Raw genomic sequence first — 15,149 nt, forward strand, 5'->3', positions numbered from 1 at the left:
TACAGCAATTACCACACCAATGATAACTACCACAGTGACCACTACTACCACAACAACTACCACAATTACCGCTACCACTTCCTTAGAGAGAGAGAGAGAGAGAGAGAGAGAGAGAGAGAGAGAGAGAGAGAGAGAGAGAGGAACATGGAGAAGGTAGAGAAGAGAATATCAGAAACGAAAAATATGAAGTGAGAGAGAGAGAGAGAGAGAGAGAGAGAGAGAGAGAGAGAGGCCTGGGGGTAGAGCTAATGGAGGGAGGGGTGGAGATCTCCTTACCTCCACACACTGGTAATGAGCCCACACACTACACTACCCTTCTCTTCTCTCTCTCCTCTCCTCTCTTCTCTCCATTTCTCTCCTCAGCACTCCTCTACACCTCCCCTCTTCTCCTCTCCTCCCCTTGTCTTCTCTTCATTTTACTCTCTTTCTCTCTCTCTCTCTCTCTCTCTCTCTCTCTCTCTCTCTCTCTCCTTCTCCTCTCCCTGCTCCTCATTCTTTCTTTTTTTCCTTTTCCGTCCTCTCCATCTTTTCCTCCTCTCTCCTCTCTTCTCTTCTCCACACACACACACACACACACACACACACACACACACACACACACACACACACACACACACACACACACACACACACTCCTCTCCTCTTCTCTTCCTTCCTTCCTCTTCTCTCTTCTTTTCGCCTCCCTTCCCTCCCTTCCCTTCCCTTCCCTTCCCTTCCCTTCCTCCTCTCTTCTTATTCTTCTCCAGTCCTTTCACTTCACATGTTCCCTCTTCTTTCTTCTCTTCTTTTCCTCTTCGTCTCCTGTCTCTTCTCTTCTCTCCTTCCTTCTCCCTTTTTTCCTTTTATTTAAACAACTTTTCTCCTTTCGTCTTCCTCCTTTCCATTTCTCTCTCTCTCTCTCTCTCTCTCTCTCTCTCTCTCTCTCTCTCTCTCGTCACCAAACACAGTTATAACCAAAATATTATATCAGAAACCGCAAGAATTTCTCCATATTTTTTCTCCCCTTCCTCCCAAACCAAATTATTATTATTATTATTATTTTTTCGATATAAAATAATTTCTGCGAGAGATGGGTTAAAATTCTCCCCTGAGCCGAATGTGTAGGTTTGTCGAAGTGATGAGTGTGAATGTAAACAGAAGAGGTGTGTGTGGTGGTGGTGGTGTGATACTACTACTACTACTACTACTACTGCAATTATTATTATTATTATTTGTTGTTATGGTAGTAGTTGTATTATTGTTATTGTTATTGTTATTATTATTATTATTATTGGTAGTAGTAGTAGTAGTAGTAGTTGTTGTTGTTATTATTATTATTATTATTATTATTATTACCACCCCCACCCTCACCACCACCTCCCCCACCACTACTACTACTACAGCTACTACTACTACCACCACCATCACCATCACCACTACTACTACTACTACTACTACTACTACCACCACCACCACCACCACCACCACCACCACCACCACCACCACCACTACTGCCACGTTACCAGAGCTAGCATGACTATCACTATTACCACAACTACCACTACCACTACTTCTGTCATAATGCCCACTGCTATCACTGCGACTACCACCACCACCACCACAGCTACCACAACGACCACCACCACCACACCTACCACCACAAACGTATGGCCAACACATTCTTGGCTGGGACTTATTGCTCTTGCTCTTGACTCTCAACTAATGGCTTCAGTCTACCTCTACCACAACCACCACAACTACCACAGGATCTTTACCAACACCTCTCCCTCCCTTCCTTCCTTCCTTCCTTCCGTCTCTCTCACTCTCCTTCCTCGTTCCATCCCTTCTTCCTTCTCTCCCCCTCCCCCCTCTCTCCCCTCCTTCACTCCATCCCTCCTTCCCCCTCCCCATTCCTTCTCTGTCTTACCTTCCACCTATTCTTCCCTTACTTATCTTCTCCCCTCTCCTCTCTCCCCATCCCAGCCTTCCTTCCCCCTCCCCACTGTTCCTTCATTCCTCCCATTCCATTCTATCCCTCTTCCATGTTCCCTCTCCTCCCCTCTCCTTCCATCCTCCTTCCCTTCCTTCCTCATCTCCTCTCTTTCTCCTTCCATCCCTCCCCCTCTCACTCCTTCCTTCCCACATCTTCTCTCCTCTTTCCTTCCTTCTTCCATCCCATTCTTCTCTCCTTCATCTGTGCCCCATTCTTCTCTCCATCTCAATTACTACTACTACTATTACTACTACTACTACTACTACTACTACTACTACTTCTCTTGCCCCCTCCCCTCACTCTCTCTCTTTCCTTCCCTTCCATACTCCCCTCCCCTCCTCTGTCTTACCTCCCCTCCCTCCTTCCTCTTCCCCCTCCCTCCAACTTCTCATCTCCCCCTCCTTATCCTCCCTTCCTCCCCACTCTCTCCCTCTGTCTCCCTCCTACCCTACCCATTATACTTCCTGATCTTTCCTTTCTCCCCATTCCCTCCCCGTTTCCTCTCCCCCTCCCCTTCCTGTATCATTTCTCTCCCCTCTACCTTATCCTTCCTCTCTCTCTCCCCTCCCTCCCTTATCCCTCACCTTCACTCCCTCCACCCTTCCTTCCTTATCCCTCCCCCTTCCCTCCCTCCTTCCCCTCCCCTCCCTCTCTCCCTCCCTTCTACCCTACCCATCATACCTCCTGATCTTTCCTTCCTCCCCATTCCCTCCCTCCTTCCTCTCCCCTCCCCTCCCTCCCTCCCTCCCACCTTTACTGTCAGGTGCTAAACTAATTAAATCAGTGTAAGGATCAAAGGTGTCGACAGGATCCACACTTCATTACTGCTGCTACACCTTGAGAGAGAGAGAGAGAGAGAGAGAGAGAGAGAGAGAGAGAGAGAGAGAGAGAGAGAGAGAGAGAGAGATGAATAAACAGACTGACAGACGCAGATAGATAGATATACAATATAGGTGGTAGGTGAGAGAGAGAGAGAGAGAGAGAGAGGAGATTAGGGATTTAGAGAGAATGGGAGGCAGTCTGTAGGAGGGAATTAGAGTCAGCGATTAGAGAGAAGGAGGGAATATGAGAGAGAGAGAGAGAGAGGTAAATTGAGTGTGAGAAAGTGAGAGGGAGAGATAGTCAGGAAAGAAAGCGTGAAAGAGTGACTAAGTTTGAGAGGTGGAAAAACTGAGAGAGAGAGAGAGAGAGAGAGAGAGAGAGAGAGAGAGAGAGAGAGAGAGAGAGAGAGAGAGGATATACTAACTTCTAATTCATCATCACCATCATCATCATCATCATCATCATCATCATCATCATCATCTTTTAATCTTTCTCGGGACATGAATCAGAGAAGAAAATGAAGCTATACTCTCCCCATCCTTACCATATCGTAGGAGTGACAAGGCTGTTTGCATCATTAAGCTGCTTGATGGATGGATAGATAGACCGATAGATGCAAGACTCAATAGATGGATGGATGGATGGATAGATAGATAGATAGATATTTGATAAGACATGTATGGTCAGTATCTATCTATCTGTCTATCAGTGTAAATTCTCTCTCTCTCTCTCTCTCTCTCTCTCTCTCTCTCTCTCTCTCTCTCTCTCTCCATAAAAGATCCAGAAATTGCTCTCATTCACAACTTTGGTTCCCTCTCAATTGTTTTAGAGAGAGAGAGAGAGAGAGAGAGGTCAAGATTTCTTATGAACATTGGGAAGAGTTGCTTAACTTTCGGAGGTGATTCTCTCTCTCTCTCTCTCTCTCTCTCTCTCTCTCTCTCCATCATGTACCAGCAGTGCCTTACTCGCTCTAACTCACATCTGCTCTCTTTCTCACACATACCCTCGCTCCCCACTCTCTCACTCTCACACTCATTCTCTTCCTTACCTAAATAGTATAATCTGACAGCACTGGCCCAATCGGAGGGAGAGTGACAGTTGGAGGTAATGCCTTCCCATGCTGGCCAAGCACGGTACTAATCGCGAAGGGAAGTCTTTAGGAGTGATGTGTGTGGAAGGAGAGAGAGAGAGAGAGAGAGAAAGAAAGAAAGAGAGAGAGGCTGTTATATCAGAAAGGTAAATTAAGACAGCAACTTATCATCTCTCTCTCTCTCTCTCTGTCTCTCTCTCTAGACTCTCTCTCTCTCTCGTCAATAATATCCGGCAGGTTATACACCAGTTGACCGAATTTATAATCACCAGAGATGAGGGTAATTACAGGGTCAGTAAATTCTACGGTCTTATCCTGCCCTGTTTCACATTCAGAAGCACATACCTACACCAGCGCCATTAAAAGTTATTATTATTGTGTTTTCCTGTATCCGGATCCACATCAAAGTCTAATCAACTCTTCCTTGACCCACCGCCCACTTGTCCACCAGATATCATTGAAATCCCATAACAACTTTTTGACCTATCTTTCGCACAAATAAACAAACAGACCCTGGTGAATACATAACCTGCGTCCGACATCCTTAGCGGAGGTAATAAAAACTAAGAAGGGCGTGTCTCAGCTTTAAAGGGTATCTTGACCTATGTAAGTAAATCTCTAAACCAGCAGTCAGTGTGTAACCTGCCCCTCCCCCCAACAGGCAGGTCTAAAAGATCCTGCCTCGCATCTGCCGCTCTCCCACCCGCCCCACGCATGACTGACAGGCGGTGGGGGAAGGGGTGGGGAAGGGTTTAGGTTGCGGTGGGAGGGGAGAAAGGGGAAGGGAGGGAAAAGGAAGGGTTTAGGTAAGGCGGGAGAGAGGAAAGGGAGGGCTGAGATTAGGGTGGGAGGGAAGAAAGGAAAAAGGGGATAGGAGAGGGTTACGTTGGGGAGGGAGAGGGAAAAAGAGGGGTTAGGTAAGGTGGGAGGGAGCCAAAGGGAAGAGATGGGAAAGGAAAGGGTTAGGATACGGGAAGGGGTAGGAAAAGGGAGGGTGTAGGTGGGAGGGGAAGAAGGCTTGGGTAAGGGTGGGAAAGGGGAAGGAAGGAGAGAGAATGGGTACAGAACTTTAGGTTAGGGTAGGACTGAGGAAAGGTAAAAGGAAGGGAGGGGGAGAGAAGTGGTTTAGATTAGGGTGGATTGGAGAGAGAGAGAGAGAGAGATGGAGGAAAGACACGGAGGGAGAAGGATGAAAGAAAGAGATGTAGTGGGATGGTTGAAGGAAACAGGTAGTGGCACGTTGGTTAGCACATTCTACTCGCAACAGAGAGAACCCGAGTTAGTGCCTTGCCGGTCAGAGTGTTAGGCATAAGTTGTTTCTCCACTATTCCAGCAAACACCAGACCATTTTAGCTGAGAGTGAGTCATAGGAGCCCGTGAGAGTTAACCCCGGAGCGATGTGTTCCGTCTTTATCGATCACGTGCCTCCCCTTCGCTCGCCTCGCCAATCAGCTGATATTTGTAAACATTGGAACGGCGGCCACGTGGCTCCCGTTTTCTGTTCTTGCGTTTCGTTTTCTTTGCCTTTCGTTCTGTTTGGATTTTTTCATCATTGTTGCTGTTTTTCGTGTTTGTTTATGCTGTCGCTGTGTTCCTTTTCTTTCTTTTTTTTTCTTGTTTTATATTTTTGCTTCTCCCTGGTAATTCTCTCTCTCTCTCTCTCTCTCTCTCTCTCTCTCTCTCTCTCTCTCTCTAAATTTCCTTCTTTCTTCTTGGTCTTCCCTCTCTACCCTCATCTTCCTTTCCCTCCTTCCTTCCTTTCCTCTCCCGGTTTCTCGATCTTCCCCTCCTTCTTAACCAGTCCTCCCCCTCCCCCTTCCCCCCCCCCCGGATCAGCTGATGAGGTAAACAGAGGTAATCAAGTAGAACACGTGCCCATATCCCCTCCCCCCTTCTCTCTCTCTCTCTCTCTCTCTCTCTCTCTCTCTCTCTCTCTCTCTCTCTCTCTCACACACACACACACACACACACACACACACGTCTTCCTCTTCCTTCGTCTTCTCTTCTCCCTCCTTCTTCCCTCTCATCCTCCTCCATCTCTCTCTTATTCCTTCCCTCCTTCCTCACTATCTCTCCATTCCTCCTTTCTCTCCTTCCCTCCTCACTCCCATCCTCACTTCATTTCTCCCTCTCTCTCTCTCTCTCTCTCTCTCTCTCTCTCTCTCTCTCTCTCTCTCTCTCTCTCTCTCTCTCTCTCTCTCTCCATGCCTAACCCCTTCTAGCCCTCTTCCATCTTCGTTCTCTCCCTCCCTCCTTTCCTCCCTCTCCTCCTCCCTCCTTCTCTCCCTGCCTCCCTCCCTCCCTCCCTCCCCCGGTAAGCGCTATAAGCAGATTAGGGAGGTAAATCACAGCCACGTCAGTCTCTCTCTCTCTCTCTCTCTCTCTCTCTCTCTCTCTCTCTCTCTCTCTCTCTCTCTCAGCCAGAATTGATTTGCAGGTAAAAATATCCCACACCTTCCGTCCTACCCACACAGGTTTCTAAAATATATAGCTAAGTGTACCCTATTTCTCCCAATTTCCATTTTCATTGATTGTGTCTTGGAATAATATTTAAAACAGTTGCAACCCTCCATCTAACCAAGCACATACCCCCCAACCTCCCTGCACACCAAACCAAGCTCAAGACGGCCCTCACCCCTCATCTTTTCTATTAAAGGTGGACGTAAGGAGAACGTCTTGGGGACACATAACCTGGACCCTTCAGATTCCTTGCGCATGTTGCATTGAAATCTCTGACTTTTTTCCTACTTTTTCATAATTAAAAAAAAAAGAAATACTACTTAAGACAGCATTCTACCAATCAAAAGGCACCAGTTCACTTTAAGACACATAACTACGTGAAATTTCATGACTCTGTAGTGTATACTTTCTGAGCTCTGGCACGGAAACGAAATCTCTACTCCCGGCCAGCCGTCCTGCCGCCCAACTCTACGGACGGACACCTATTGACCCCAGTGATAACAGCACCCTCCTCTGACTGTCAGGTGGAGGGTAAAAAGAACTTAACTAATCTCTCTCTCTCTCTCTCTCTCTCTCTCTCTCTCTCTTTCTCTCTCTCTCTCTCCCGTATTTTCTAATATTATCCCTAATTTGGCTGAGTAATATTCTTGTCGGGTAAGGAGGCTCCCTAACACCACTTCCTTAGCGATTTATTTTTTCGGATATGCTTGGTTAATATCCTTTGGCACGTTTGTTATGCAGAGTATGGCGATTTTTGAAGGATTTATGTGGCAATTGGACAGTAAGGTGTAATAAGCAAGATAAATCGCTTAGGAAAAGGTGTTAGGGACTTAAGGGTTTAGATAAAAGAAGGAAGATGTGTTTTTTAAGGAACTTAATTTTCATGTATATGTGAGAAAACTGTGTGAATAATCTCTCTCTCTCTCTCTCTCTGTCTCTCTTTCTCTCTCTCTCTCTCACGTACCCTCCCTCCCTCCCTCGTCATTTTTCTTAATCTTTTCTGCTCTCTCTCTCTCTCTCTCTCTCTCTCTCTCTCTCTCTCTCTCTCTCTCTCTCACGTACCCTCCCTCCCTCCCTCGTCATTTTTCTTAATCTTTTCTGCTCTCTCTCTCTCTCTCTCTCTCTCTCTCTCTCTCTCTCTCTCTCTCTCTCTCTCACAGAACTGCCCACCACCCCGCCTCGCATTACGGGCGTCCGCAAGAAGTACGTGAGCGGCGACACACTACGCGCCAACTGCACGGCCGGTCGCTCCCACCCTGCCGCCACGCTCACCTGGTACCTTAATGACAACAAGGTGAGTCAGACAGGCGAAACTTTGGATGAAACTGGGTGAAACTTTTTGGAACTTGGTGAAACTTTTTTTTTAAACGGGTGGAACTTGTATGATAATTGGTGAAACTTAAATGAAATTGGGTGAAACTTTTTGAAACTCGAACAAAACTGAAACGGGTGAATCTTGGATGAATCTAGGTAGCACGTGGATGAAAGTGAGTGAAACTTGGATGAAAGTGAGTGAAATTATAATGCAAGTCGGACATTTTTAGATTAAACTAGGTGAAATACAGATGAAACTATTTGAAAATCGGGTGAAACTACTTGAAAATCGGGTGAAACTATTTGAAAATCGGGTGAAACTACTTGAAAATCGGATGAAACTACTTGAAAATCGGATGAAACTACTTGAAAATCGGGTGAAACTATTTGAAAATCGGGTGAAACTATTTGAAAATCGGATGAAACTACTTGAAAATCGGGTGAAACTATTTGAAAATCGGGTGAAACTACTTGAAAATCGGGTGAAACTATTTGAAAATCGGGTGAAACTATTTGAAAATCGGGTGAAACTATTTAAAAATCGGGTGAAACTATTTAAAAATCGGGTGAAACTATTTGAAAATCGGATGAAACTATTTGAAAATCGGATGCAAGTATTTGAAACTGTCGAGACTGTGAAACGTGAGCGAAAACAGATGAAACTTAGAGTGAATCAGAGGAATTGTAGATTACGTTCGGCGAAACAGGCGAAACTAAGCGAAACAGGGACGAAAACATGTGACACAGGGGGAATTTATGTGATGCAGGTGAAACAATTAGGGAAACGTAGGTGATATGTGGTGAAAGGGGTGATAATAAATGAAACTTGAGGACTTTGCTCGGCAGGTCGCTCACACCCTGCCAAGAGAGAGAGAGAGAGAGAGAGAGAGAGAGAGAGAATATCTGAGAGGGGCCTGGATAATTAAGAAGAAGGAAGAGAGCCGGAGGGGAGAAAGAAATGGAAGGGGATTAGAGAGAGTGAGAGAGGGGGGGAGAATTTGTTTGGAGAGAGAGAGAGAGAGAGAGAGAGAGAGAGAGAGAGAGAGAGGAGTAAGATCGGGTAAATGAAGAGGAAGTGAGAGAGAAAGAGAGTTGAGAGAAACAGAATTAAAGAAAGTGAGAAATGACTGAAGATAGATAGATAGATAGATAGACAGACAGACAAACAGAACTGAACGCGAATGGTAAATGAGGATATGAAAAAATTACAGTGGAGGAATAATGAGAGAGAGAGAGAGAGAGAGAGAGAGAGAGAGAGAGCACATGTTACCTTTCTCACAACTGCCATCCCTACCGACACCTCTAATATATCAGTGTGGTGGTAGTTGTGGTAATTGTGGTAGTAGTTGTAGTTGTGGTGGTGATGGTGGGGGTGGTCTTTGTGGTAGTGGCGGTGGTAGTTGTGGTAGTGATGGTTTTGGGTGTGGTGGTAGTATTGGTGATTGTGGTAGGAGTTGTGGTGGTTATAGTTGTGTTTGGGATGGTGGTTGTGGTGCTGGTAGTAGTGGTAGTGGTGGTAATTGTGGTTGGAGAGAGAGAGAGAGAGAGAGAGAGAGAGAGAGAGAGAGAGAGAATATCGACATCAGGAGAAATAGCCTCAAACTTAGTAGGCTTTTTTTCTCTCTCTCTCTCTCACACACACACACACACACACACACACACACACACACACACACACACACACACACACACACACACACACGACATCCACACGCGCGTGCACTTTGATCTCTTAATGTGATTCCTTCTGTTTTTATTTTGAACCAGCTAATGCGATAAAGAGAGAGAGAGAGAGGGAGAGAGAGAGAGAGAGAGTACAAGAAGAATAGAGGAGAAGGAGGTGAGAGGGAAATAGGAAGAAAGTGAGAGAAAGGAGGGGAGTACTTGAGAGGGAGAGAGAGAGAGAGAGAGAGAGAGAGAGAGAGAGAGAGAGAGAGTGAGAGAGAGAACAAGAAAAGGAGAATGAGGTAGGAGGAAAACAGAAAGAAAGTGAGAGAAAGGAAGGTAGTAATTGAGAGAGAGAGAGAGAGAGAGAGGGAGGGAGAGAGAGAGAGAGAGTAATTTCTGTTATTTCCGGCCAATAATCGCTTGGAGAAACAAACTCTTTTTTTCCTTTAATAATTAAGACGAATACTAATTAGATTATTTTCTCAGTGGGGACCTGGGGCGGTGAGAGAGAGAGAGAGAGAGAGAGAGAGAGAGAGAGAGAGAGAGAGAGAGAGAGAGAGAGAGAGAGAGAAGAGGGAGGGGACAAGGGAAGTATTTGAGAGAGAGAGAGAGAGAGGGGGGGGGAAGAATATAGAATGAAAGAAGGAAATAGAAGGAAGGAATGAACAGCATAGACAGGAGAAGGAAGGAAGGAAGGAGAAAAATGAAGGAAGAAAGGAGTGAATGAATGAAGGAAGGAAAGAAGGAGGATAAGGAAGAAGAATGGAGGGATGGGAGGAAGAACTGAAGGAGAGATGGAAGGAAGATATGAATGAAGGAGGGAAGGAAGGAAGGAAAAGAGTATTGCTGTCACTGTTCACTCTGTTATTTAATTTATTGGTTTGGTTACATAGCACAGTCACTTGCACACTCACTCGCTTACTTTCTCACATACCCACTCTCATTCCCCAGCAGTTACTCTCTCTCTCTCTCTCTCTGTTCTTCTTCTTCTTCTTCTTCATCCTCTTCTTTTTCTTCTTCCCTCGTAGGTTCCACCCTTCCATTCCCTCCCTCCTTTCTTCCTTCCCTCCCTCCCTCCCTCCCTTCTAGCCTTCCTCCTTCCCTCCCTCCCTCCTAGTCTTCCTCCTTCCCTCCCTCCTAGCCTTCCTCCTTCCCTCCCTCCCTCCCTCCCTCCTAGTCTTCCTCCTTCCCTCCCTCCTAGCCTTCTTCCTTCCCTCCCTCCCTCCTAGCCTTCTTCCTTCCCTCCCTCCCTCCCAGCTTTCCTCCCTCCCTCCCTCCCTCCCTCCGCCCTCCTAATGAGGTATAAAGGGCGCCCCAATCAATTATATATAGAAGTGAGGCTGAGTACATGAGGGAGGCCGGCGTGGAGTCCCTTCCCTGAGTCCCGGTAGTCCTCCTTGGGGCCGTACACACCCTCGCATGTCACCACTTCGACGCTAAGGCCCACCGACCATACTGGAGACACGGATAGGGGCTGTGTCATTCAGGACTGGTGTTGATGGTGTTAGCAGGGGGGTGGATTCTGGTATTTAGCCTCTAGTGGCGGATAAATACATAGATAGATAGATTGTCAGACAGATAGATAGGCGGACAGACGGACAGACACACAGCCCGGGATACAGGAGGAGGATGGATAGATAGATAGACAGATAGACTGCTAATCAGATATAGGCTTTGAGAGAGAGAGGGAGATGGATAGTTAGAGAGAGAGAGAGAGAGAGAGAGAGAGAAATTGGGAAGTAGGTACAGATAGATAAGTAGACAAACGGAGAGAGACAAATCGACAGAAAGAGAGAGAGAGAGAGATTGGGAAGTAGGTAGACAGATAGATAGACAAACGGGGAGAGACGAATCGATAGCGAGCTGGACACATAGACAGACAGACAGACAGATAGCTTATGGAGAGAGAAAAAAAACACCTGACCGAAGCAAACACACATCCAAGATACTAAAACACCAGAAAGCAATGACGAAAATAAAAAAAAACATGATTAGGCGAGAAGACAAGCGATGGGTGTAGAGGAAAAGGCTGGCTCTTATTGACGCCTTGGATTAACAGACACAACGCCTTCAAGGAAAGCTAAGACACGTGCCCGTTTTAATTCGTTTGGTGTGTGTGTGTGGGGGGTGAGTGTGTGTGTGTGTGGGGAGGGGGTGAGTGTATGTGTGTGTGTGTGTGTGTGAGAGAGAGAGAGTAGAGGGGAGGAGGGGAGAGAACAGAGGAAGACAAGACGTTTAACAAGGAGGGACCGAGGGAGGAAGGGAGACTCGGAGAGAGGGAGGGAGGGAGGGAGAAAGGGAGAGACAAAGAGAGGGAAGGAGGGAGTGAAAGGCGGAGAGAGAGAGAGGGGGAAGGAGGGAGAAAGAGAAAGACAAAAGGAGAGAAGAAGGGAGTGAAAGACAGAGAGGGAGGGAGGGAGTGTAGAAGAGAGGGGGTGATAGGAGAATGAAGATGAAAGCAGTAATGAGAGAAGGAGAAAGAAGGGAGGAACAGGGAGTTAAGATGCTAAGAGAGAGAGAGAGAGAGAGAGAGAGAGGAGGAAGGAGGGAGGGAGGGAGGGAAAGAGGGAGTAAACAATCATGTTTGTGTCTCACGGACACAAAAGTTAATCACTCCACTAATTGTTGAAACCTGCCCCGTCCCTCACCACCACTGCCTCTCTCTCTCTCTCTCTCTCTCTCTCAATCTAACCTAACCTAATCCTCTGACCTAACATCTCTAACCAATACCTGGCGACCTAACCTGACATACCCTCTCCTGCAGGTGCCACGTCGCTTCACCTTCGCCTACGCACCCGTTCAGCACGACGACGAGCTGGAGACGTCTACCCTGGGCCTGCGTCTCCCCCTGAAGGACCACCACTTCTCCCGGGGCGTGATCCACCTGCGCTGCACCGCCACCGTCGCCGCCTTCTACACCCGCAGCAATCAGGACTTTTCGCAGGTGGAGGGCAAGGACCCCATCGTCTTGGAGCAGCGGGCGGCACACGTCAGAGGTGAGCACAGGTGTTTAATTACGTGATACCTGCAGAGGACCGGTGTTATCATGGTACAGTTGGTGTCAAAAGTCCTCTCTCTCTTTCTCTCTCTCTCTCTCTCTCTCTCTCAAAAATCCGTGAAAGAGAGAAGCACTAGAGACAACATTACTTTTGATACCGACTGTACCTGTAGAGCAAGGTGTATATATTTCTTCATTGCATTTGGTGACTAAAAATTAATAGGTATGTAATCTAATGGGGGACATAGAAATAGGGTAGAAAGGGAATAGGGATGGGATGGGAACGAGATGGACTGGGAATAGGATGGGACTGGCATGGAAATGGGATAGTGTAGGGGGATATGAGGACGTATGTAGAATATTGGATGGGACAGAATGGGATAGATGGACGGAAAGGAGTAGGGAAGCGGGCTTGTAAAGTAACATGGCGCTCTAATCAGCCTTTTTTGTATATTTTGCAACAGTTAACTCGACCAGCTGGCTCTCCCCCGGCCTCCTATCCCTCCTACTACCCCTTCTGATCCTCCTGCGGGGTCCTGGGATGGCGCGATGAAGCACAAGCGGCGGTGTGATGCTGCCGTGTTGAGTCATCGAAGGAAATCTAGACACCACAATCACACCCAAACCCCAAACTGCCCTGGCGAAGGATTCAAACCCGTGTGACCCTGTGAAAAATATATAACGGAAGATTCAACCCCATATATCTTTGTGTGAGCCTGTATAAACGACGAAATCTCTCATAGCGAAGGATTCAAGCCTTGAGACTGACAGAATGGAGGATTTGAACTCGTGTCAACTTGTAAAAACGACTAAAACGGTTCTAACGGAGAGGATTCAGCTCCACATATGTGTCTGAATTTGTAAGATTAACTGAATCTACCATAACAGAGGATTTAAACAGGATTCAAACCTCCGTCAACTTATAAATTGGCTGAAATTATCTCAACGAAGGATCTGAACACAGTGGGCCTATAAGAATGACTTAAACGGTCATAACAGTGGATTCAGGCCTAAATATCAATGTGTGAACCTTTATACGAATGACTGAATCTCATAACAAAAGACTTAGACTTATCTTCACTTGTATAAATGGCTTTAAACGATCATTATAAAAGACTCAGATACCAAGTGTGTGTGAATCTGTCATTATAAAGAATTCAAACACTTGCGAATCCATAAACTGACTTGAATGCCCTTAGCGAAGGATTCAGTCATGTGAGAAGGTAAATATAACATACTGTCTTCTTGATTGCTTATGATCCTATTAAATATACTGAATCTACCATACCACAGTGAAGGATACAAACCCATGTGAAAATGTAGCCTGGAAAGAACAACCCAGTTTTAAACAGAGGATCTACCCCCAAATCTCTGTGTGTGTGAGACCCTGGAAGAGGGACTGAATGCCATAACGGAGAATTCAGACTCTTGTGATCCTCTACGCAGGCTCAAATGATCTTGACGAAGGATTCAAACCCATATGAACTTCTGAAAATGGGTTTGTCAGTGAAAAGAATGGATTTAGAACCAAACTTTTACATGTGGACCAATAAGAATTGTTGAAAATGCCATAATAATGAATTCAGTCCCATGTGACGAAAGGAAATGGTAGTAACGAAGAATTCCGGTACGAGTGAACTGACAAGAGTGGCCTAAACACAAGAAAGGAATCCAAACATGTGACTGAAAAAAAAGAAAGAAACAAAGACAACGAAGAATTCAAAACCAGACTTAAATATATGTGAATCTCTAAGAGTGATCGAAACTCATATCAGAGGATTCAAATTCAGTCATGGACATCTGAAGTCAGAAGAAAAAAAGGCTGAAACGGTGACAAAAAGGACTTCATGCCGACTTCATGACATTTGAACTTACAGATGAAGGAAACGAGAACTGAACATGGCCATTGTAAACCTTCTGTAAAAGCAAAAAAAACGAGAAAAATATATTAAAATCTAAAACCAAAAATATGTAAAAAGTGTTTGAAAAGGGCTGAAAAAAGTATTAGAATTTTGCGATTTCTTTGGCTGAAAAAAAAAAAAAAAAAAAAAAAAAAAAAAAAAACCATTGCTCTGAAATGACTACTTGTGACCCTCCACGTGTTTGGAATATGTTATAATCTTTCCAAAATTGATCCAAAAGCCACAATATATTAAAGAAAAGACAAATAATTAGGGAAGGTGTGCATGATGAAGCTGTGTACGAGTGTTTAGGATATCGCTGTACAATCGCAGTCAAAAGTTCGCCTAACATCTCGCCTTCTCTACTTTTGATTTTCTTCTGCTGGCTAATATTCCTGATCTTGGAGCAGTGGTCTATTTCTTCTTGATATGATGTGTCAGGGAAGGTAAGCGACGGATATACCTTGAAAGTGAAGTAGGCACAGTGGAATAGCGGGCGAACTTTTGCTCCTTACTGTACCATCGAGATACGTTCGAAAATAAATTAATAAATAAATGAAAACGCGAACACAGTAAGAAGGTAATGGAAAAAGAGAAAAATGATGCACAAGGAAAGCACGTTACCTAGAAAATATACAATCTTTGAAAACGTGATGATGAAACGGAAAAGAACCCGATGACAGATGAACGTCGCTCCCTCCCGCAAATGATCTCTTGTGGATGGACTTAACCTGCTTTGGCGCTTTTTCTCAAGGTTTTGATAGTCGAGTAATGAGTTTTTGAAAACTGTGGAATCAGAGGCAAGATTGTCAATAAAAGGGAAACTGCAGCTCTTTAGCAGTGCATATACGTATACCATAATGGCTTTTGAAATTTGACCGATACAAGCAAACCAAAAATCAAACTGTTTCTGAGTGAAAAATA

The 15,149-nt window shown here is 45.5% G+C and overlaps 1 protein-coding gene across 1 annotated transcript in view; it reads left to right on the forward strand.

Annotated features, from left to right (window-relative positions):
• Positions 1-13,808, forward strand: part of LOC145406804 (uncharacterized) — a 101,537-nt gene extending 87,729 nt beyond the window's left edge. The window contains exons 6-8 of the mRNA XM_080277901.1: positions 7,505-7,638; positions 12,091-12,322; positions 13,771-13,808. Of these exons, the coding sequence (XP_080134027.1) occupies positions 7,505-7,638; positions 12,091-12,322; positions 13,771-13,808 (404 nt within the window). The remainder of the gene's footprint in view (positions 1-7,504; positions 7,639-12,090; positions 12,323-13,770) is intronic.
• Positions 13,809-15,149: the final 1,341 nt, after the last annotated feature.

The sequence above is a fragment of the Coenobita brevimanus genome, chromosome 71 (assembly GCF_032717465.1).
Source record: "Coenobita brevimanus isolate Jiangsu-jjx chromosome 71, ASM3271746v2, whole genome shotgun sequence".
NCBI classification, from domain to species: domain Eukaryota; kingdom Metazoa; phylum Arthropoda; class Malacostraca; order Decapoda; family Coenobitidae; genus Coenobita; species Coenobita brevimanus.